Source organism: Rutilus rutilus (genome assembly GCF_951802725.1).
Source record: "Rutilus rutilus genome assembly, chromosome: 7".
Taxonomy (NCBI): Eukaryota; Metazoa; Chordata; class Actinopteri; order Cypriniformes; family Leuciscidae; genus Rutilus; species Rutilus rutilus.
Genome location: NC_140221.1, coordinates 1,362,725 through 1,388,929, shown reverse-complemented (window position 1 = coordinate 1,388,929; position 26,205 = coordinate 1,362,725). Strand labels below are relative to the sequence as shown.

General features: G+C 38.9%; 1 protein-coding gene across 4 annotated transcripts in view; it reads right to left on the bottom strand.

Annotated features, from left to right (window-relative positions):
- The window catches only part of eng (endoglin), a 58,897-nt gene that overhangs the window by 4,880 nt on the left and 27,812 nt on the right, over positions 1-26,205 (bottom strand). The window contains exons 5-13 of one of the 4 annotated variants that reach the window (XR_014628043.1): positions 21,700-21,880; positions 21,439-21,610; positions 20,419-20,518; positions 20,122-20,311; positions 18,992-19,131; positions 17,559-17,786; positions 17,408-17,471; positions 1,771-1,878; positions 1,596-1,675 (exon numbers count right to left, since the gene is read on the bottom strand). Coding sequence is in view for 2 of the 4 variants with exons in the window: in XM_084415164.1 (XP_084271290.1) it covers positions 1,771-1,878; positions 17,408-17,471; positions 17,559-17,786; positions 18,992-19,131; positions 20,122-20,311; positions 20,419-20,518; positions 21,439-21,610; positions 21,700-21,880 (1,183 nt within the window). In the remaining 2 variants the exon portion in view is untranslated. The remainder of the gene's footprint in view (positions 1-1,595; positions 1,676-1,770; positions 1,879-17,407; positions 17,472-17,558; positions 17,787-18,991; positions 19,132-20,121; positions 20,312-20,418; positions 20,519-21,438; positions 21,611-21,699; positions 21,881-26,205) is intronic. The other 3 variants (XR_014628044.1, XM_084415164.1, XM_084415165.1) reach the window with 3 other exon arrangements.

The window sequence follows — 26,205 nt, the reverse complement described above, 5'->3', positions numbered from 1 at the left end:
CTCATTATGAGTCCTAATCATAAATACAGTGCATGTTCACAATAACAGTTTGAATTATGATTTAAACTATGTTTTACATCTGATACACATTTAGATTAAATATGCCACTCCCATTAATGGAGTTAAGCACTTAAAGGCAGGGTAGGTAGAAATGGTCTAAAAATTTTATTTTTCAAATTTGTTTAAACTTTATGTACATATCAATACATAATTAAAATGTAAGTACTCTGAAAAAGAAAGTATCAAAATCGAGTGTCTGTAGACCTCTCACGACTGTTTTAAAGACATCTCATTATTTCCATTCACTCCACTCCCTCATTTCTGTGCTTCTTCCAAAGCCACGCCCCCAAAACACATGAACGCGCGACTCCGACCGCTGAGCTAGAGGACGCATTATTTACCTGAGACAAGCGGAGGGGAAGGGGGATTTTTTTGCCTGGTTTGCCTTCACTAACTGCATATGCCGGTACTGTAAATTTAGATTGCTCTTTCTCTGCCATTGTTTTGGTATTCCTAGGTTCAGTGCCTTCTTCTTCTTCTTCGATAGATTTTATTGGCAGCTTGCAAACATAGTGCATTACCGCCATCTACTGGACGGAGGTGTGATCAGGTTCCGTGCCTCTCGCACTCCTCAAATCAAACGTCGCGCGCAAGTGGGCAGGTGCTGTGTGGCAAAAGGGTGGTTGCCATGGTTGCGAGAGAGTGACAGTCGCCTAAGCCAATCCTTTGATTCGTCCCGAATCGAAATAATGAGCTGTGTTTAATACAGATTAAACGGTCTAGAGTCACTTGATTTTTATACTCTTTTTTCAGAGTTCTTACATTTTAATTATGTATTGATATATATAGAAAGTTTTAACAAATTTGGATCTTTAATTTTTAATAAATCCTACCTACCCTGCCTTTAAATGACATGAAATCATTACTGAGAGGTTACAAGATTTTTTATATTCTAATAAATAGAGATATTTGTAGTGCATGCGCTGCTTTTAACACTTTTCCTGAGGCATGCTGTGTTTTAAAGTTTGCTTAGCGCATGATAATAGCAGAACTCAAGGTCTGAGGAAATATTTTTGCACATATAATGATCAATAATGCACAATAAGACCAATCTGTTTCCATTAAAAATACTATTTGGCCAGTGGAAAAACTTTCTCTGAAATGTATTTTATACTATTTTGATTTACTTATTCTAAAACAAGGCATGGATAGGCTACTAAATGATTTTTAGCAATGTAATGTGACGCACATCCGTATCTCATATTTTCCTAAAGTCTCGTACCGTTAAACATGGTCTCACATGGATGAATATGAATATGCAAATGATATGCAGATGAGGATATGCATAGTAAAACGAGGCGTTGTAAGCTCATATATGGTTATTTCGGGGTGGAAACGCATGTGAACACAATCTGCCGCTGACTGGGATTTATAAAGTGAATTCTGCGTACGAACGGTTTTGTAAGTCTGAATATTTTTTAGCGTCCGCCATTTTTGGCTTTCGGGCTCACGTAGCTACACTTTCAGTAAGGATCCTACGCACAGTTTTATAAATGAGACCCCAGATCATCAGTCTGGAGATACTGCGGCCTTACTTAACTGCTTCATCTTATTTCTAGTGGCAAATCATCGCGAGGCTTGTTAGAGCTGCTCTCTCCACCTCTCCCCTCATAAGCTAAAGGAGCAGAGAAAACTCTACCAAATACATCTTCTCACGCTTGAGTATTCATGTAAGTCACACATAACTCATTCCCAACGAGGGTTACTCACCTGTGCGTATCTTAATGAACCATAAAGCACCGGTGAGGAGAACCCCGATCAGGAATCCTCCGAACGCGATTCCCAGAACAGCCGAGAGTCCGAACTCAAAACACGGATCTGAAACAAAGCAAGCGAGCATTCAGTTTTCCTCATTCACTGGAAGACAACTGCATTGTTTATGTCTTTGTAAACCCATTAACTTCCCCATGGATTAGTCGAAAATGAAACTAATCGTCCGGGATTTGAGCCTCTCGCTCCACAAGACAAGAATCAAAGTTACAAGAGTCAGGAAAGTTACTTTGAAACTGTAGTCGGTCAAGCTGCACGCCACACATAAAGCAGGGTACTTCAACCACAGTGAAAATACTCTGAAAAAGACACTAAACGCTAAACTAAAGCTATTGGAAAGTGTCAAGATTAGTCATTTCATTGATATAGTGCTTATAGAGTTAAAGAGACCTGGTATACAGTCATTTATTTATAAATCAAACCCAGACTTAACTAAATTAAAGCTTAGTTTAATTTCATCTAAGCTCAACAAGTGAAATACCCCTTACATGGAGGGTTCCTGCACCAATACATCATCATACAACATCAAACCTAATGATCATTCAATCGTTCATGTCTCAGACGTCTGAAGAAACCGTTTCCTTCACGTCATGGGGATTATTGCCTTGTTTGTTCAGCTGGGAAGTGTTTCGTCACTACTCGTAGGAAAAAAAACAGCTTCACTGTCAGAAAAACATGCAATAAACTTTCAGGGTTTCAATAGCGGGCACTGGGGAACAGTAGCATTGTTAGCCAACGCGCTAACCCTGTTTGAGGACCCCTGTTGACCAAGCTATTAAACCAGTTGATGACCTCATTTACTACATATGAAAACTGCTTCCGTAACCAAATCTAGAATCCTGCAAACATTGTTCGCTGATCAGTGTTTCTATGTGAATAAGCCTAAATTAAACCTGCTCATCATTTAAAGCAAGCATGTCTCTTCTTGGATTAAACTGCTCGATTCATGACTCTTAAAGGGTTAGTTCACCCAAAAACTGTCAGTAATCACTCGCCCTCATGTTGTTCCAACCCCGTAAGACTTTCGTTCATGTTCAGGACACAAATTAAGATATTTCTGATGAAATCTGTCTCACTCCTTCATAGGCTTCTAGGTAATTGCATTTGTTTATCAACCTTAACCTTAGGTTTATCAAGCGACCAGAACACTTTTTCATGATTCTTAATGAACGTTTGGAAGCTTCAGAGTTTCAATGGAGGGACAGAAATCTCTCAGATTTCATTAAAATAGGCTATCTTCAACTTTGGGTTCTGAAGATGCACGAAAGTCAAATGGGTTTGGTTGAGTAAATGATGACATTTTCATCTGTGGGTGAACTAACACTAACCAAATCGGCGTGCATGCTTTGGCTCAGTGCTTGTCATATATGACAACTGTGCAGTTGCGAAAAAAAAATCATATTTGTGACGCTGGACCACAAAACCAGTCACATGGGTCTATTTTTGGAATTTGAGATTCATGCATCATCTGAAAGCTGACTAAATAAGCTTTCCATTGATGTTTGGTTTGTTATGATAGGACAATATTTGTCCGAGATACAACTATTGAACATCTGGAATCTGAGGGAGCAAAAAAATTTAAACATTGAGAAAATCTCCTTTAAAGTTGTGCATTTATGTTGGCGATTGTGCCGCATTCACTCACACAAATGCATGTTTTATATATTTACAGTTGGAAATGTACTAAATATCTTCATGGAACATGATCTTTACTTAATATCCTAATGATTTCTGAAATAAAAGAAAAATGGATAATTTTGACCCATACACTGTATTGTTGGCGATTGCCACAGATAAACCCGTGCGACTCGAGACTGGTGACGTGATCCAGGGTCACATTTAGTTTGTAAAATGCACGCTGATGTCTTCTCCCAGTTCACCGGCCACTTACTCTCATGTCTCTCGGGATGAATTTGCATATTGTAAATCCGACAACTCTGATTCTCTGCCCTGAAGAGAAACCGATTACATGACGGCGCCGATCAGCCGTCATCATCTAACATGATCATCGTAAAAGTGTTTAAAAGACTAAATACAATCACTAACACACATTAGAAAATCGCAATATCAGATTTCACAATAAGAAGACAATTGTTCAAGTTAAAACCCAAGAGGTTTATTTTTCTCAAAGCTACTGTAAATGGACTCTGTGTAATTTTGAATATTGAAGATAATGGACAAAATTAAGACCCTTGATGAATCCAAAACCAAGAAAGTTTATATCTTAAAGCTCAAGGGAGCCAGTTCTAAAGTGTAGACAATTTTTGTTATGCAGTTTAAAGTTAAATAAATATACATTTTTAAATTGCTCACTTAATTCTATTCAATATTACTGTGCAATTCAGAGTAAAATGTTACGTAATGTTGGGGAGTGGGGTGGGGGGCCTGAGATCCTGACTTTGCTTGGTAAACCCGCCCCTGCTGGGGAAGGACCCTTAAAGAGACTTTACACCCTAACTTACTCTGTCTGGTTCCCGTTCGTCGTTCTGCATTTGGACTATCGTCTTTCGCAGTGAAAGCTACTAATCAGTGGAATGCCCTACCAGAGGATATAAAAGGGTGTAAATCTCTTGGTCTTTTTAAATTGAAGTTAAAATCTTTTTTTTACATCGAACCAACTCTGTAAACATTGAGATTGTTGCAGTTTAATAGAATTTTGTGGCCCTGATAGTATGTGTGTGTATGCATGTTTTTATTGAAAATTAGCCTTTGGCTAAATCCGGTACAATGCATGAAAGGTATGAACCTTTTAGGGGAAAATAAGGTACAAAGTTGCCCCAGTTGTACCATTAAAGTGTTGTTGCTGGAAAACGACTTATTTAAAAACAGCAGAACTACCGTCACACTACTGGCAAATGTAGTTGAGCAAGTCAAGTCGAGTCACCTTCATTTATACAGCGCTTTAACAATATACAGGGTGGGCCATTTATATGGATACACCGTAATAACATGGGAATGGTTGGTGATATTAAAGTCCTGTTTGTGGCACATTAGTATATGTGAGGGGGCAAACTCCTCAAGATGGGTGGTGACCATGGTGGCCATTTAGAAGTCGGCCATCTTGGATACAACTTTTGTTTTTTTCAATAGGAAGAGGGCCATGTGACACATCAAACTTATTGGTAATGTCACAAGAAAAACAATGGTGTGCTTGGTTTCAACGTAACTTTATTCGTTCATGAGTTATTTACAAGTTTCTGACCACTTATAAAATGTGTTCAATGTGCTGCCCATTGTGTTGGATTGTCAATGCAACCCTGTTCTCCCACTCTTCACACACTGATAGCAACACCGCAGGAGAAATGCCAGCACAGGCATCCAGTATCCGTAGTTTCAGGTGCTGCACATCTCGTATCGTCACACCATAGACAATTGCCTTCAGATGACCCCAAAGATAAAAGTCTAAGGGGGTCAGATCGGGAGACCTTGGGGGCCATTCAACTGGCCCACGACGACCAATCCACTTTCCAGGAAACTGTTCATCTAGGAATGCTCGGACCTGGCACCCATAATGTGGTGGTGCACCATCTTGCTGGAAAAACTCAGGGAACGTGCCAGCTTCAGTGCATAAAGAGGGAAACACATCATCATGTAGCAATTTCAAATATCCAGTGGCCTTGAGGTTTCCATTGATGAAGAATGGACCCACTATCGTTGTACCACATATACCACACCAAACCGTCACTTTTGTTGTTCCAACAGTCTTGGAGGGATCCATCCAATGTGGGTTAGTGTCAGACCAATAGCGGTGGTTTTGTTTGTTAACTTCACCATTCACATAAAAGTTTGCCTCATCACTGAACAAAATATTTGGGGTCATCTGAAGGCAATTGTCTATGGTGTGAAGATACGAGATGTGCAGCACCTGAAACTACGGATACTGGATGCCTGTGCTGGCATTTCTCCTGCGGTGTTGCTATCAGTGTGCGAAGAGTGGGAGAACAGGGTTGCATTGACAATCCAACACAATGGGCAGCACATTGAACACATTTTATAAGTGGTCAGAAACTTGTAAATAACTCATGAATGAATAAAGTTACGTTGAAACCAAGCACACCATTGTTTTTCTTGTGACATTACCAATAAGTTTGATGTGTCACATGGCCCTCTTCCTATTGAAAAAACAAAAGTTGTATCCAAGATGGCCGACTTCTAAATGGCCACCATGGTCACCACCCATCTTGAGGAGTTTGCCCCCTCACATATACTAATGTGCCACAAACAGGACTTTAATATCACCATATAAATGGCCCACCCTGTAGATCGTTTCACAGCAGCTTTACAGTGATAATAGGAGATTACAGTAACAGAGATTGGCTTTACAGCAGATCTAGAATAAAGTTATTGTCCAGATAAAGTTAGTTTTGATTGATTCACTTCCGTTGGGAAGATCATTAGTTGTTAGCTTAGGGGCCGCTAACACGACACCGCTCTCACAGAAAACCCTTAACGCGCTCCGGCCGCTCAGTTGCTAGTAGCACGAATACTTTGAGTTAGTTAATAGAGCTGCACAATATATCGAAATATCGCAAATGTATATATATATCGCGATATGCATATCGCAACGGCTTGCAATAACTGGGATTATGAATAAAAGACGAAGAGAAAATCACTCGCTGCTCTCGGCTGAATAACTTTTGTAGCTTTAATAAGAATCAGGATATATTTAATTCATACAGTGAAAACTAAGTAGTGATTATTTTTACATTTGATTATTCAGTTTCTGTTGTTTAATAACCCTAATGTAGGATAACCTGAACCCCACTGATGTTAAAATTACACTTCTTATATACAGTAAAACACTGATGTTCACTGTCAGAAGCTGGAGGGATGTTTTACTGTCACAAAAAGAATGCGAAACAAATACGCAGATCATATAATTTGACGTATATTTTAAAGATAATTTGTTTATTTTACACACTTTAAGCATTATCGTATCGCATATCGAACATCGCATTATTTAATGAGTTATCGCATTTTTCTTCAATATCGTGCAGCCCTAGTCCAGGCATGTTGATGCATGTGCGTTAAAGGCTGATCTTCTGTCTCCTGGGTGGATTGACTCCTGTGGTTTCCACTCTTCAATCCTCTCTAGTTACACATCCAGCGTATGACCTGTGCAATCCATGTGTGCCGCTCCACACACGCGCTCATCTTCCTCTCCGTGACAATGATGGGAAGCAGGAAGGTCAGCGGCAGGGCTTGTTTTCGTCGAGTTGTCCCGTCTCTCCGTAATCGTGCGCTTTGATGGCGAGGTGTTTGCTGAAGGCCAAGAGACGGCGAGAGTGTTTACCGAAAACACCTCGGCTGCTCAAATAATGCTTCCCGAGGGCCTTGAAGAACTCTTGGTTTGATGCCACAGGAAGGGTCTGTTTTATGTCCATTTTTATTTGTTTTCTTCCCCAAGTCCGCAGCAGAGCTTCCACCAAACATCAGCTGTATTTGTGTGTTTGGTCAGAGAGTCTGAGCTGAGCAAACAGAGGCCGGAAACGGCGGAGCAGGGGGTCAGGAGGGGATGACCTTCGACCCCTCAAACAGGAAGGACTCGCATATCCTCCAAAACACAGTGACTCCTGACAAATCACACGCAGTGCCGACCCTAGACTTCATAAAAACCCCAAAATGACCCTCAAACCATTAATATGTGTTTTCAGAGCAGTTACACATTCAACAAACAACAGTGAGATGACACACTCAGTCATACCATGAACAATAGGACACATACAAGATAAAAACATACAAATTAAACAATTTAGCCTATAATAATAGTCAACTATACAGAAACTGAATACAGTAATCAAATGTAAAACTAAAACTCTGTATAGACTTCACCGTATTAATTAAATATACACTGATTCTTATTAAAGTTACCAAAGTTATTCAGTGACGAGCAGTGAGAGATTCTCTCGCTTTCTTTTGTTGAAAACAGTGGCAGGTTTATTAGGCTGCTGTCACTTTAAGACGAAACGCACGGATCTAGTGTACTGACAAGACTCATTTGCATATTCATAGAACTGCATATACTAAATTAGGCAAGGGTGTCGAGTACATTCAAGATATTTTAAAGCATGAAGACCTTTTTTTCAAGGGAAAATGTTTAAATATGTCATTTTGGTGATCAAAGAGGAGTTTTAAGAGATACAATTATTGAATATAGGGGGACTTTAATATTGTGTTATTTTAGACACAATATTGTCTATTTTGCCAATGAAAAAATTACCTATAAAGCCGGAGCAGAACTGTTGTGCATCTCCGAGAAACACACAGCGGTGATTCGTTTCTGAATGAATCTGCAGTTTGAGCGAATCAATCGGGTGAACCAATGATTCAATGACTCATTTATAAAGAGAGCCATTTACTTCTGAATGAATCTGCAGTTTGAGCGAATCAATCGGGTGAACCAATGATTCAATGACTCATTTATAAAGAGAGCCATTTACTTGGGCTCCTGTCTGCCTCGCTGCCTGCTGTGAGTGTGTTTGCTTCGGTGCTGTAAGCTCCGTCTTAGCCTCGTATTTCCTTGTTTTGAACCATCATTTACTACAATTTCTAGTTGTTTATACTACTACTAAATACAGCTTACCCAACATCTCAGATTAACCTGACATCGCTAGCTTCCGTTACTACTAGCACAACACGCTAGTAATTCGCTAGCCTGCTAACGCGCCACCCGTGCGCTCAGCTATTTTTATTTATTTATTTTTCTCTCGCGCGCTCGCGCCTTTGAGTTAATAAAAGCTCAGGTGAGTAAGAATCACTCAACAAACACGGTGAGTAATGTCTTGTCCTGTTATTGTCACCTGCACTTCATGTCACATGTTTAGTATAGACTTCTCTGTCGGCAATATAGGATTTATATTTGATAAATGTAAGGAGACAGTTAGGTTGACAGAGAAAATTTCAGAATTAGAAACACGCATCCAAACTTTAATTGAGGATAGTAAGAGTGCTAGAGCTTCAGATATTTTGGATGCGCATAGCATAGTGAACACTTTACATGATTCGGTTCCAGCTGAAGTAGAGCCTGTGCAGCCGGGCAAATGGGTGACAGTGAGGGATCGCTCTAGTCGCGGATCTAAAAACCACTCTTCCGTTCCGATTACCATAACAAATCGATTTGCCCCGCTCAGTGAAACACCCACTGAGAATGATTGTGCCCTAGTTATTGGCGATTCTATTACACGGAACGTGAAAATAGAGACACCAACCACCATAGTCACATGTTTGCCGGGAGCCAGAGCGCCTGACATCAAAGCAAATTTAAAAGTGCTGGCTAATGCTAATCGTAAATCGTAAAGATCATTATTCATGTCGGCACTAATGATGTTCGACTCCGCCAGTCGGAGATCACCAAAATTAATATTAAAGAGGTGTGTGAACTTGCAAGTACGATGTCAAGGACTGTAATTTGCTCTGGCCCCCTTCCTGTTCGCAGGAGTGATGAGATAGTTAGAAGATTGTGTTCGCTTAACGGTTGTCTGTCTAGGTGGTGTCCGCTTAATAATATAGAATTCATAGAAAATTGGAAAAGTTTTTGGGGCAAACCTGACCTGTTGAAAAGAGATGGTATTCATCCCTCCTGGGATGGTGCTGCTCTTCTCTCTAGTAATATGTCTCATAGTCTTAGAGCTCAAACATGACAATCTGGGGCTCAGGTCAGGAAGCAGACAGACTGGCTAAACCAACCGTCTGCTAGCGGCCTCGCGTCACCCAGGTCAGATAAATCCCATCACATAGAGCCTCTTTCACCTAGCGATCATCATATAGAGACTGTGTCTGTTCCCCGAATTTGGAAATCCAAAAAACGTTTAAACCCATCTAAGGTTAAAAATTTAATTGATGTTCAACAAATAAAAAACAGCTATAATACAGATGAGCAAATGCTAAAGCTTGGGTTGCTGAATATTCGATCGCTTACTTCAAAAGCACTCATTGTTAATGATATGATTTCAGATAATAACCTAGATGTGCTGTGTTTGACAGAAACCTGGCTAACACCAAACGATTACATTACTTTAAATGAATCAACCCCGCAAGATTACTGTTATAAACATGAACCTCGTCTGAAACGCAAAGGGGGTGGTGTTGCTGTAATTTATAGTAATAGTTTCAAAACCACTAAGAAATCAAGTTTTAAATATAATTCTTTTGAAGCATTGGTGCTTAATGTAAAAATATATAGGCCTAGTGTAAACGATAAATCACGTTTGAGATTTGTGCTGGCTACTGTATACAGGCCACCAGGGCACCATACAGACTTTAAAGAATTTGCGGACTTTCTATCAGAATTAATATTGACTGCAGATAAAGTACTAATTGTTGGTGATTTTAATATACACATCGATAATGAAAAAGATGCATTGGGATTGGCATTTAAAGACATTGTAAATTCAATTGGAGTTAGACAACACGTGTCAGGACCTACTCATCGTCGTAATCATACTCTAGATCTAATATTATCACATGGAATAGATGTTGATGCCGTTGAAATTCTGCAGCAGAGCGATGACATCTCAGATCATTATCTAGTCTTGTGTAATTTGCATTTAGCCAAGGCTGCAAAGCCAACTCCGTGTTTCAAATATGTGAGACCAATCACTTCTGCCACTAAAGATTGCTTTATTAATAATCTTCCTGATCAGTTTCATCATCTCAGCATCCCAGATAGCTTAGAAGAACTTGATATTACAACAGAAACGTTTAACTCTCTCTTTTCCAGCACTTTAGACACAGTTGCTCCGTTGCGCTTAAAGAAGATTAAAGAAAATAATCCAACGCCGTGGTACAACGAGCACACTCGGGCCCTTAAGAGAGCAGCCAGAAAAATGGAGCGCAACTGGAAGAAAACAAAACTAGAGGTATTTCGCATTTCATGGAAAGAGAGCTCGATTGCTTACAGAGAGGCTTAAAAAAATGCTAGATCTGCTTATTTTTCAACCCTATTAGAAGAAAATAAACATAATCCTAGGTATTTATTTGAAACGGTGGCTAAACTAACGAAAAATAAAGCTTCAAGCACCGAAGTTTCCAAGCAACACAGCAGTAATGATTTTATGAACTTCTTCACTTATAAGATTGATAATATCAGGGACAAAATTATAACTATGCAACCGTCTACTACAGTATCGCATAAGGCAGTGCATTGTAGTCTCCCTGAGGAAAAATTTGATTCATTCGTTGCTATAGCAGAGGAAGAATTTACTAAACTCGTTAAATCATCTAAATCTACAACATGTATGTTAGACCCTATACCAACTAAGCTACTGAAAGAGATGCTTCCAGAGGTCATAGATCCTCTTCTTAATATCATTAATTCATCTTTGTCTCTAGGATACGTACCAAAAAACTTTAAGCTGGCTATGATTAAACCGCTTGTTAAAAAAACGCAACTTGATCCTACAGAATTAGTCAATTACAGGCCGATCTCGAATCTACCTTTTCTGTCAAAGATATTAGAAAAGGCAGTATCCTCACAACTGTGTTCTTTCTTGAAAGAAATGATATCTGCGAGAATTTCCAGTCCGGATTCAGACCGTACCATAGTACCGAGACGGCTCTCATTAGAGTCACAAATGATTTGCTCTTATCATCCGATCGTGGTTGTGTCTCGCTATTAGTGTTACTCGATCTTAGTGCTGCATTTGACACCATTGACCACAACGTTCTTTTAAATAGATTAGAACATTATGTTGGCATTACGGGAAATGCACTAGCATGGTTTAAATCATACTTATCTGACCGTTATCAGTTTGTAGCAGTAAATGATGAGATGTCTCATCGATCACAAGTTCAGTATGGCGTACCACAAGGCTCAGTACTAGGACCACTGCTGTTCACTCTGTACATGCTGCCATTAGGAGATATCATTAGGAAACATGGAATTAGCTTTCACTGTTATGCTGACGATACTCAGCTGTATATTTCTTCAAAACCTAACGAAACTTATCAATTCACAAAATTAACGGAATGCATAGCAGATATAAAAAATTGGATGACTCGTAATTTCCTACTTCTTAACTCTGAAAAAACAGAGCTTCTAATTATTGGACAAAAAACTTCCTCACGTAATAACCTAGAATACTGTCTAACACTCGATGGCTGCTCTGTTAAGTCTTCATCGTCGGTTAGGAACCTGGGTGTGCTCTTTGATACCAATCTTTCATTTGAAAGTCACGTGTCTAGTATCTGTAAAACCGCATTTTTCCATCTTAAAAATATATCTAAATTACGTCATATGCTCTCATTGACAAATGCGGAACAATTAGTCCATGCGTTCATGACCTCAAGGCTAGATTACTGTAATGCTCTACTGGGTGGTTGCCCTGCACGCTTAATAAACAAACTACAGCTAGTTCAAAACGCAGCAGCTCGAGTTCTTACCAGAACCAGGAAGTATGAGCATATTAGCCCGGTTCTGTCAAAACTGCATTGGCTCCCTATTAAACATCGCATAAATTTTAAAATATTGCTGATTACTTACAAAGCACTAAATGGTTTAGCTCCGCAGTACTTGAGCGAGCTCTTAACGCATTATAGTCCGTCACGTCTATTGCGATCTCAAAATTCCGGCCAGTTGATAATACCTAGAATATCAAAATCGACTGCTGGCGGTAGATCCTTTTCCTATTTAGCACCAAAACTCTGGAACAGTCTTCCTACCATTGTCCGGGAAGCAGACACACTCTGTCAGTTCAAAGCTAGACTAAAAACACATCTCTTTGACCTAGCGTTCACATAATACATTATAGACTTCTATAATTTAATGTTAGGCTGCATAGATTAGGTCAGCCGGAACCGGGAACACTTCCCATAACTCCTGATGTACTCGTTACATCATGAGAAGAATGGCATCTACGCTAATTTTAGTGTCTTTGTTTATCCCGAGGTTTTCCTGCAGCCTGCCGGATCCAGGCCGTATCCAGATCTGACGAAGGACCTTCGCCTGGACCGATGACAACGCAGTGCTGAAGTGCCAACTAGTCTCTCCCTATGGAGGAGCCCTCTACCACTATACAGATAAGGCGTTGTCGGGAAATTTGTTTCGCGTTCCTACCCCAAAGCAACAAAATAAAATAAAATTCTTTATCAAAATTTATAAGGAAAGACAAGTACTTTGTTTAGGCTTGGCTTGTAGGGAATTCCAAACCTGCGTATTTTCAAATGCACATAACTATAGAACCCATTCTAAATGCGCATGTGAACGCCATCAGCGTTTCTCACAGGTTCGCGTTTAAAGTCTGTGTAGAGGGAATGGTGTCGTCTTAGCGGCCCCTAATTTAATAACAAATGATCATTGCGACGGAAGCAAATCATTAAAAAATTAACTTTAGATGGAAAATAACTTAACTCTGCTATAAAGCCTAAACAATCTCTGTTACCTTAAATTATACGCTTATCTCTGTGAAGCTGCTTTGAGACAATCTACGTTGTTAAAAGCGCTATATAAATGAAGATGACTTGACTTCTGAATGAATCTGCTGTTTAACTTTAACTTACTCATTTAGACATTTGTAGCTTTTCCTGGCAGTTTTAGCTTCTTATTTAAAATACCATTTCATGTAGAAAATTATTTCATATTTTGCGGATAGTTTGCCCAAAAATAAAAATTCAGTTTATTTACATTTACTCATTCTGTTTCAAACCTGTATGACTTTATTTCATAAAGTCAAGATAAAAGAAGATATTTTAAAGAATGTTAGTAAGCAATTCTATGGAAGCTTGTTTCCGCCACAGAATAAAACATTTTAAAAGATAATTGCGACTTTTTATCTCACAATTGCGAGTTTACATCTCACAATTCGGACTTTTTTTCTCGCAATTCTGACTTTATATCTCAAAATTCTGACTTTATATCACGCAATTCTGACTTTATATCTCACAATTCTGACTTTATATCACACAATTCTGACTTTATATCACACAATTCTGACTTTATATCACGCAATTCGGACTTTATATCTCACAATTCTGACTTTATATCACGCAATTCTGACTTTATATCACGCAATTCTGACTTTATATCACGCAATTCTGACTTTATATCACGCAATTCTAACTTTATATCACGCAATTCTGACTTTATATCACGCAATTCTGACTTTATATCTCGCAATTCTGACTTTATATCACACAATTCTGACTTTATATCACGCAATTCTGACTTTATATCACACAATTCTGACTTTATATCACACAATTCTGACTTTATATCTCGCAATTCTGACTTTATATCACGCAATTCTGACTTTATATCTCGCAATTCTGACTTTATATCTCGCAATTCTGACTTTATATCTCGCAATTCCGACTTTATATCTCGCAATTCTGACTTTATATCTCACAATTCTGACTTTATATCTCGCAATTCTGACTTTATATCTCACAATTCTGACTATATATCTCGCAATTCTGACTTTATATCTCACAATTCTGACTTTATATCTCACAATTCTGACTTTATATCTCGCAATTCTGACTTTATATCTCGCAATTCTGACTTTGTATCTCGCAATTCTGACTTTATATCTCGCCATTCTGACTTTATATCTCACAATTCTGACTTTATATCTCACAATTCTGACTTTATATCTCGCAATTCTGACTTTATATCTCGCAATTCTGACTTTGTATCTCGCAATTCTGACTTTATATCTCGCCATTCTGACTTTATATCTCACAATTCTGACTTTATATCTCGCAATTCTGACTTTATATCTCACAATTCTGACTTTATATCTCGCAATTCTGACTTTATATCACACAATTCTGACTTTATATCTCGCAATTCTGACTTTATATCTCGCAATTCTGACTTTATATCTCGCAATTCTGACTTTATATCTCGCAATTCTGACTTTATATCTCACAATTCTGACTTTATATCTCACAATTCTGACTTTATATCTCGCAATTCTGACTTTATATCTCGCAATTCTGACTTTATATCTCACAATTCTGACTTTATATCTCACAATTCTGACTTTATATCTCGCAATTCTGACTTTATGTCACGCAATTCTGACTTTATATCTCGCAATTCTGACTTTATATCTCGCAATTCTGACTTTATATCTCACAATTCTGACTTTATATCTCACAATTCTGACTTTATATCTCGCAATTCTGACTTTATATCTCGCAATTCTGACTTTATATCTCACAATTCTGACTTTATATCTCGCAATTCTGACTTTATATCACGCAATTCTGACTTTATATCTCGCAATTCTGACTTTATATCTCACAATTCTGACTTTATATCACGCAATTCTGACTTTATATCTCACAATTCTGACTTTATATCTCGCAATTCTGACTTTATGTCACGCAATTCTGACTTTATATCTCGCAATTCTGAATTTATATCACGCAATTCTGACTTTATATCTCACAATTCTGACTTTATATCTCACAATTGCGTATAATAAAGTCAGAATTTCAAGTATATTTCTCGCAATTGCGAGTTTATATCTCATAATTCTGACTTTATAACACGCAATTGCGACTTTATATCACGCAATTCTGAGATAAAAAGTCAGAATTGTGAGATGTAAACTCGCAATTGTGAGATTAAAAAGTCGCAATTACCTTTTTTATTTTTCACTCTGTGGCGGAAACAAGCTTCCAAAATTCAGATGCAGCTTCTGAGAACAAATTGTAGCCTTAAATTCTAATTCTATGTTCTATTTCTATGTTCAAATATTTCTTTCTATAAAATGATTGACTACAGGGAGACTTTAAAAGCAGCAATGAAACGCAAAAACAAAAACACAGAATCGTGATATAGCCTACTGTTGACCACTACCTGTTCCGGATGAGCAAACAAAAAGAAGAATAAACAAGAACTTCAGACGACCCGTCCATTGTCTCGGATGGAGGAAACAACAACGAGTGCATGAAGACGGGTCCGGCACGTACAGTCCTGCAGAAACATGACCCCGGCCGCCGGCGAGGAATGCGAGGGCTTGTTCTTGACTCATCTTCCCGGGGACTGTCTTCCCTCTTGAAGAACAACACCTTCCCTTCTTTGTGCGATGCTGACAATAGAGACCCGGGCCCGTGTTTCGGAAAGGCCACGCATACCAGACCTCGGACACAATAAATCCCCCACTGGCTCATTATTTCTGATTGCGGCCACAAGGTCATCGAGCAGGCCTTCCTATAAACACCCCCTTCCCGTTCTCCTGTCCTCGCATCCCGACCTCGTCACATGACGACTGATGACGTCACGGCTCCAGAATAAACCCGCTTTGCTGAGGCGAGATGGGAGTTGTTGGGATCGGGGACAATGGCGTGTCAAATCAATGCTGTGCAACCAATGGGAGGATTTATTTCCTGGATGTTTCCGAATCAGGACTCAAGGTTATCCAGCATGACGGGGTTCAAGGTCACAGGGTATCATACGTTTCCTGAATATCGTGTGACGCACACAGATGACCCAACAAACCTGTGTTTATAAAATGGATGTTTCTGCAGATTTCAGCTGCGATTGTGTTTATTTTTGGGAGAAACTATACTTGGAAAGACTTAAACTTGGGACGGTGTTATTAATTATTGTAACTATTAATTAAACATTACACTGCCATTTAATAAAAGCAATTTAAAGTTTGTTAAGGACGTTTAATGCTGTGAGTGGCTAATTGGCGTAATTAACAGGATAAACAATAGTGTTTGAGCACAAATTTCCTAAAAATTTATACATTTCAGAAATGTTTGTGGACATCTCATTTGCTACTATTGTATTATATAGAAGTCGATCAATGTGGATTTTTCTTAATTACCAATGCCGATATTCATATCACAATATTTCATTTAAAGATAGCAAAAAAAAAAAAAATTTAATAGTTGCATATTTACCAAATTAGAAATAAACAATTTATTTGATCTTGAACATTTTAAAGAAAAAAAAAGAAGAAAAGAAATATAGTATTGTAATTTTACTGTTGTTCCTTTAAAATAAAATTATTATTATTATTAAATACTTGTTTTTTATTTGACAGTACAATAGCATTATTGCAACAGTAGTATATATATATATTACAATTTAAATACAATTTAAATAAAATATTTTTGAATAATAAAATTATAGTCAATATATTTCACATCACAATATTTAATTTAAAGATAGTAAACAATACTTGCAGTGAAACTAATACTGTACTTAACAGAATATGTACTAAATTAGAAATAAATAATGAATCAATATGAAAACAATTCATTTTATCTTGATGGGGAAAAGAACAGATTTGCAACTTCTTGATTCTGTAATCCTATTGTAATATTTTTTTTATGAATGAAGAAGTTGTAAAAATCTTGACTAGACAGGATCATGTCAAAATAAAAGTCCCGTTTCCGACACTTACAAGCAAACAGAAAAACGGATATGCTGATGCTGATAATAAAAAAAATCAGCTGATCACTAGTATTATTACAATACCAAACCAGTAGTTATTGACATAATCAACCCCGTGTCATTTGAACACTGAGCATTGCGCTTTAAATGGACTTTTAACTTTTTTTCTTGGTGCACTTCCGAAATATTTGAGATGAAATGAGATGTTTTGTAAGTCGTACTCACTTGGGTTTGGTATATATGGCTTGACCTGCAAGTTCCTCTTGACCTGTGTTTCTTTGAGACAAAACTAAAATCACAAAAGAAAACAAGAAGAGATAATTGTATAATATGGGCTTTGGAAAAAATCACGTTTTCACAACAGATCTCCACAAACCTCAACTTTGTTTGGTACTGCAATACACAGTTTAACTGCACATTCTAGGTCCCACGAGCTGGTCAGCAGGTCCGGAAGCATCTCGAAGGAGAACCTGAGTTTATTGAGACAGTCGCCCGAACACGACTCCTCTTTGAGCGATATGTTCCTCACCACTGGCACGGATCGAACCCAACACCTGCTGACCTTGATGCGGGACTCCAACATTTCCATGACAGGATGGGAGATCTGGTGAAGAGAAAGACAGTCTGTTGCTCTAAAGCATTCAAGATTTGCCACAGTTTAAGTTGGAAATTTAATTTTCAGGTCTATGCTCAATCATTAAATTTTTCTCAATCATTTTCAAATACAGATAATCGGCGTCTTTCACAACCATCATTCCAGATTCGATGAGAATCATTTATAAATCAAAAGAGAAGATGTGAAATCTCCCAGTGGTTTTCTGCCAAGATAAAAACGACTAAAAAAATAGTTTAACATTTGAAAGCAAATTTTTTTTTTAAATAATAGTATTGTCATTTTACTGTTGTATATTTAATATATATATATATATATATTATTATTATTGAATATTTGTTTTTTATTTGACAGTACAATTGTATTATTGCAACAGTAGTATATATATTTATTTATTTATTTAATAAATAATCATTTAAATAAAATGTAAATAAAATATTTTTTGAATAATACAAATAGTAACAATAATACACAAAGTAATTGAAGGCAAAAAAATGAAGACAATCATAAATATTAATATTGTAATTGTACTGTTATGTAAAATATTATTATTATTATTATTATTATTAAATAATAGTTTTGTATTTGAAAGTGCAATCGTATTATTTCAACAGCAATATATTTCTTTAATTAAAATGTATAATTTAAATACTAATAAAATAATACTAAATACTAATAAGATAAAATATTATTTTGAATAATAAAAATAAAATAAAAATAATAATAACAATAACCAAAGAAATTAAGACAACCATAAATATTAGTATTGTAAATGTACTGATGTTCTGTAAAATAAAATTCGTAGTAGTATCCAAAATGCTAAGGTAATATATTTGATTTTATTTGTGTAATTTTTATAATTAAATATATATATATATATATATATATATATATATATATATATATATATATATATATTATTTTTTTTTATTTTTTTATAATAATAATTATTGTATTATTATTAGTAACAACAACATCAATAATAATAATAATAATAATAATAATATAAATAATAATAATAATTGTTGTTGTTGTTGTTGTTTAGACATTTTGAATGGGGAAAAAAATGGAGACAATCTTGTCTAAAGCTCATAACATGCTCGTCGTCACTGAACGCTGCGGTGATGGGTCATGCATCTCAATGCAAGTATAATAAATGTAGAATATGAGCCTTTGAACACACGAGAATGATGTACCTCCGCATAGATCCTCTTGTCACTCTGAACTCTGCTGCAGGAATCCAGAGGTGACCTGAAGTCTGGAGACGAGAACAGCAGCATCTCGAAAGGAGCCGCAGGAGAAGAAGTGGGTGCCGGAGTGGTGCGCTCCACTTCTGCTGATTGATTTATAGGTAATATTTTCATTGGCAAAATTGAGCAAAAACAGACAATATTATGTCTAAAATAACTCAATATTAAAGTCCCCCTGTAGTCAATAATTTTATCCCTTAAAACTCATCTTTGATCACGAAAATTACATATTTAAACCTTTTTTACATTAAAAGCCTTAATATAGCTTGAATGTAACTCGACACCCTTGCCTCATTAAGTATGCGCGGTTCTATGAATATGCAAATGAGCCCCGCCTCCACTCACTCACTCAGCTCAGAGATCCACTGGTTGACGATCACACGTTGATCTGATTGGTTACAAGGTAGTTTGTGACGTCAGAAACACCAGCGATTTCAAAGCGTGTGTTTGAGACTGTCTTTGGTTCACTGCAGTTTCAAGGAGGAAATACTCAGCAATGGTGTCGACTTATGAACTTACACATGCTTTGTCGTAAAGCACATTAAAAACACCACATAGACATATAATCTACATTAAAAGCTGGATTTACACCACAGGGGGACTTTAAAGGTGCCGTAAGCGATTTCTAAGAACTGCTGTTGATTTTTGAAATCACCAAAACACACTATCTTTACAGCCCCGCCCCCAAATTCACAAACATGCTATGTAACATAGGCACCTCCCCCTAATGAGTGGACACGCCCCTTACTGCTGATTGGCTAGAAGTGTGCTAGAATCCGCTTTCATATATGTTATATACAATCAATATGACATTTGGACATGCTATTCGAAAATAAAACAGCACTCGTGTGATATTGCTTAACCATATCATATAATATGAGACACAAATCAGACAGAGGCATTTTTGCCCTGATATCTAGAATCGGGTACATAGAGAACTCAAATATGGTAAACAGAAGCTAAAACGTACTTGATTGATGGGTGAGGACCAATGAGGTTTGTTCTCACGCGTCAAGCAAGCAAGTAATCGTCCGTTCACCATATTTGAGGGAGATGGTAAATCCACATCGCATTACCTGAGGAGCTGGTGTTGACTGTGATCAACAGCTGGATGTGTGGCACGTTCAGACGGATCTCAGAGTAGCTGTTGATGGGCGTGCTGTTGAAGTATGACAGAACCTTCTGTCTGATGTCTCCAGCGTCATCTGAGCTCACCTTTCCCCTCGGGAGTAATCTCAAGTTATTCAAGGTTATTGGATTGTTGGACTGTAGGAAGGAAAGATGCATCAGAAGCTGATTTACAGGATGCCTGTCACCTTTTTACCATAAAAACAGTACTTATTTTGTAGTTCATTTTTGATGATCATTCTCACCCAACATTTGATGCTGTGACTCGTGTGGATTTCCCACTCAGTGTTTGGTGGACCTCTGAGGAACAGTTTAGACTCAGACGACAAATGCAGAATCACATGGCTGAAAGGAAATAACACATTTGTAATGTTTTTGAGAGATGTCCTTATGTTCAAGGCTGCATTTATAGTGCCCCTATTATGCTCTTTCAGATATGACCTTTCATGTATTGAGTAATACATCTATTTGTGAATGTAAACGTTCAGAAAATTTTCAAAGATTAAAGTGCAGATGAATGGAGTTTTTGTCTCCTAAAAGAAAGAACCGATCCTGAACTGAAACGAGTCGTCAGTAATTGCAGTCTCACTTCATGTTACATACCTACGCAACAATGTAACAAATTTGCAGTCTATGGTCTTGATTGGCTGAGCAGTGTCTCTTAGCTCCGCCCTCAAACACTGTAGTGTATCTGAGACTGGAAGAGTTTGGTTCATGTCGAGAAGACGCTGTTTTCTGCTGCCAAAGCAAATCCACTTTGATGAGATTGATACGGTAAAACCCACGACATTGTTAATGTTTGTATCACTGTATATCAAGAGCTGAGATTCAGATATGATAATGAGCGTTTGGTTTCTGACCAATCAGAGCAGAGCAGCTCTCAGAGAGGCGGGGTTTAGAGAGACTGAATCCTTGACTGAAGCGTTTCAGACACTGAGAGAAAAAAGCTGATACTGCAGTGGAGATTACGAGTTAAATTAGTAAAATTAAAGTGTTTTTTGATCTTAGATGCATTTAAACATAGTAGGAGATCTTTAACACAAAATTAGGGATCTTTAAGATAGCATAATAGGGGCAAACTTTTGACTGGTAGTGTAGACAGAAGAGATTCATTGAAAGATGTGATAGGAGGTCAGATGGAACTAAAAGGTACAGTGCTGGTAAACATTTTGGACCAATGGAAGGTCATACAGGAATAAAGGACGCTTATTTTGGCATGGCATTTTTAGAAACCTCCATGGTGAAGTTTACAAGATGACACTGACCTTATTTTGACGTTGTCAGGAATATTAATCACGTGCAGCTGTTCTCCAGGATGCTTCATGTAACATGATTGCAGCTCATTGGATGTCTCGAACAGGTCCAGCTTGATGAAGTGTTTCTCTGCTGGTGTTTCCAGCTGCAGGTCACATGTGGAGGGTCGCTGGAAGAGCTTGCCTGGAAGAGGCAGCGTTTCACAAATGATTGGATCACTGATAACACACACGACATCAGAGCCAATGAAGCAGCAGAGAGTCTGATCTTACCCGTCATCCCAGTGAAAATTATGCTCATGGGATGTCGTGCCGTGGTGAAGGATGTGACTCCACCATACTTGTCTGTTGCCCATTTCAGAAGTTCAGAATCTCCGTCTGCCGACGGGACAACTTCTATCGGATCAGACTGAGATTCTCTTCCCAAAAACTGTATTGAAGTCCCATTCGTCATCTGTGAAATAGATGGGAGTTTCCTTTTAGGATAAGACACAATATAAATCTTCTTCAGTCTCCGCACGCAGGACAGTCTGGTTCTGTGGTGCAGAGGCTCAAAACACTAAACGCAAATGATAAAACAATATGATATAAACTTGATATAAACTTTTTCATAAGACTATCTGTACTACTGTTTAAACCCTGTGAATTACAGTCAGGCACTTTCTCCTAGATGTCCGTGTCTGTCTGCTTCATCTACCCAGAAGAACATTTGAAAAGGAATGTTTATTAAGTTCCCCTTCGAAAGGTTCGGGTCTGAGGTAGAGCGAAGACTCAGACCGTGGAGATCCCAGAGGAGTGCTCTGCTGGAGTAGGAGATGGCTGATGAGGGTGAAGAGGATTTACCACCTGAACCCTCACAGCCCTCCAACTGCCGTGGGAGCGTGTGAGGGAATGGACCACTCGTGGCATGACGAACGGTTCCTTTCCGACCATAATTTCCCAGCTCCCGTGAGCCTTCCATTCCTGCCCGATCTACCCACTGACATCAATAAGGCGTGGAAGAATTCGTATTCAGCACGCATCTATCGCCATCAGCGAGCAAACTATGCTGATGTTGAGGGGATGCGTGAACATGGGTGTGTGTCGATGCCTCCAACATGGTCGCAAACTATCCTGCCGCTGGAGAGGCATCGACGCTGAAAGCTCCCGCCCTGCCTTCCAAGCCACTTAAGATGACATCTCGCTTGAATGGCAGGGCATAAGTGGCGGCGGGTCAGGCTGGGGCTGCTTTACACTCAATGTCTGTGTTGCAAGCATACCGGGCTGACCAGCTGAAGGATTTGGACCAGGGTCAGGGTCTTCCCCTTGACGCAGTTGATGAGTTGCGCCGCACCACAGATTTATCTCTCCGGGCCACCAAACAAACAGCTGCCGCGATCGGAAGGTCGATGGCGGCGATGGAGAGACATCTGAGGTTGAATCTGGCCGACATCAGGGTGAAAGAAAAGGGTTTCCTTCTCGATACACCGGTTTCGCCGTCTGAACTTTTCGGCACCTCCGTTGAGGCGGGAGTGGATAAGTTCAGAGAGGCGAAGGGACGATCGGCTGCATTTAGATTGTGCATTCCACTGAGGTCCGAATCCGCGCCCAGACAGCCAGGGGGTCCTGGCCCGTCCTGGTTCGAGGATCGGAGACAGGGCCAGAGGTCCAACGCCACTTCTTGTGCCCATCCCCTCCTAGGAGTAGGTCGCAGAGAAGGCGCGGTTCTAGGAAGAAGGATTTGAGGAAGGTGATCCAGTACAGAAGTTCTCAGTGTCAGTGAAGGATCCCCTTCCTCTGAGGGTGAAAAACAGCCACCCTCTCCTCTCTTCTTCATCTCCCCCACTTCTTTTACCCCAGGCGCTTCTTACATCAGGCCTGAGGCTGGACCTATGATGAGTTATTCCTTCAATATGGAACCCTTCTGAAGGTCTGGCGTCGGGCTTGGTAGTGCAACCCTTTAAAACTCTAAAGCCCCTTTCACACAGAGATTCCGGAAAATACACGGATAAAGTGACCCGGGATTTGACCCGGGTTCGTTTGATTTTGGTTCATTCACACTGCCAGTGATTTTCCAGAATCAGAGAGTGCGTTCACACACAACCCGTAAAAATCCCGTGAAGACACGTGACATCGATGTGACTTGAAATGTCTCAGCAGCATCTTAAGTTTGCTTATGAGCTGCGATTTCTCTCTCTGGAGAAACCATGCTTGTGCATAAACTTGCACATTACGTACTGTTTCACTAGCTGGCGAACGACCCCGGCTTCAGCGTCATCACTACGACACGGCATTATTGCGGCTTTTGTTCACACAGTGCGCGTTCCGGGACTGAACAACGGCAATGTTACTAGGTCCCCAACCCGGCATCGATGCCGGCATCAATCCCGGGTCGTGTTTGCGTTCACACAGAAGGCGTTCTGGCAATTTCCCGGCAATTTGCAGGGATCATCGCGCTGTGTGAAAGGGGCTTAAGGGTGGTAGGCTTTCATTCAGAGAATAGTGTTTTGGCCACCACTCTACAAGCAGCAGGATGAGCTTTGTAGGTCACCTCCCTTTACGAGAGTTAGTAAGGTTGAACAGCAGACCTCGGTTCCCTGTTTAGAAAGTAAACGTTGTCATGTTGTCAATACAGACTAGTTAAAGACACCAAATGGCAGAGATTTGAGGTTTAAAACTGTGTTGATATATTCTGTATATAAACTGTACAACCTACACATGCACTGAAAAGCATCTTTTGGCCCTTGCTGATGTGTTTTAGCGAACGAGTCGTGATGGATTCAGGCTTGAAAACGGTCAGCTGTGTTTCTTTGTGTCTCACTGATAAGAACATGTTGTTTCTCCAGACTCCAGGCCATCATAACACACTACATGTTTGATATTTTGCAGGCTGGCTTTGGAATTCATTCACATTCAGAGTTGAATTTTATAAACGTTGTTCACTCCCATTCGGTTTTGCACTGTAACTCCAGTGTGGTTTGTTTCACAGCAATCTAATAAAGGTTAACAAGGTTCGACGGTGGAAAGAATAAATTGAAGAAAACAAATTGTCATACCGGGCTGTTTTGTTTCGAGTGCTCTGGCACATATTCTATATTCTACACTAGTTAAAGTCTGTTTGCAAATTCCCATGGGATCACAGGCTAAACAAACAGGGTTAATTGCCTCTCGAAACAGAGCTGGAATGCACAGCTGTAGCTGGTTTTATTGTCAGACACCTGCCAGCGGATCCCACGCGACGGGCCATTAGTTCCACTGTTCAATATAAAGACGTGGATGTAAGAGTCTTTGTGCTGGCAGCTCATCAACAAACATGCATCCTTTGCCATGTACAACATCTCTTATTTTTAGTGATTTACAAAGGAACTGTTTTCATCTAGACTGAATGCACTGGCACCCAGCAAACACATTTACGTTGTGGCAAAGTCTGTGGCACGTTGCATTTCTGCTATGGCAATGTTGCTGTCTACGTGCTCGCAACATTGTAACAACGTAGAATTGTAAGACGCGACAGGGCTGTAGCAACGTTGTTGCGCTACATTCAGCAACTGAGAGATGACGTTCTGACAATTTTTTGTTTTTATGCCAGATAGGCCTATTTAGCATTTTTTGTTATGAGGTTAATTTTTAAATAGTCAGATGTTAGATAATTATATAGTTTTTTTAAATATTGTTTATCCTTATTATTATTTAATGGGGCTATCAGTAAATTAGCCTAATTATAATCAAGACCTGCAAGTGTACACTTTGAAGAGAGGTTACATTAATTCAACTTTATTAAAACTAACTGCATATGTGGAAGGCTAATCAAATTGCACTTCTAAAAGTCATACATTTGTGAAAAAAGAAAAAAACTAAATAAATGAATATACAAATTTCTTTTAAGTATAATAAATAAAACATAAAAGGCAAAGATCAGAACATTTAATGAACAAAACCGGTTCTGGACATGGCAGACAGTAGTCGAAAGCCGGACGGTAAAGTTCGGTAAACGGAATCAGTCCAGGAAACAAATCCAGAGGAGCAAAGAAACGAATGAGACTAGCAGAAAAATGAAATTAAAAACTAAACAGTGCGAGCGAGGCTACATTAGTTGTAGGTCGTGTTTGAATATTTACATATCTTATTTAGCTGAGGTAAAAAAAACGCAATACTCACGTATCCTTGCTCGATGAAGAACGAGACAACACAATGAGCCCAACGGGCGGTTGAAATTTAAAAGTCTGATTTTCGCGCTTCAGGGCAGTGACGAGTACATGTGTAGTCCAGTGGTTGTCAAGACATCGTTGGCACAACCTTAAAGGGTTAGTTCACCCAAAAATGAACATTCTGTCAGTAATTACTCACCCTCATGTTGTTCCAACCCCGTAAGACCTTCGTTCATCTTCGGAACACAAATTAAGATATTTTTGATTAAATCTGAGAGCTGGCTCACTCCTCCATAGGCTTCTAAGACACTATAACTTGCTGGCCCAGAAAAGTTATTAAAGACATCGTTAATATAGTCCAAGTGACTCCAGTGGCTCACTCTTAAGTTTATCAAGCGACGAGAATACTTTTTGTGCGCAAAAACAAGCAAAAACAACGACTTTATTCCACTTTTCATTTCCTTCTCTCTGGGCCTCGAGTCTTTTCACGTAGTGTTTAAGCGTAGCGCGTCATGTGTTGCACGTCATCACGTATCACACACATGACCAGCGTCGCCCAATAGTGAGCCTACGTGGTGACGTGCAACACAGACGCACAGACGTGTTTGTTTTTGCGCACAAAAAGTATTCTCGTCACTTGATAAACTTTAGA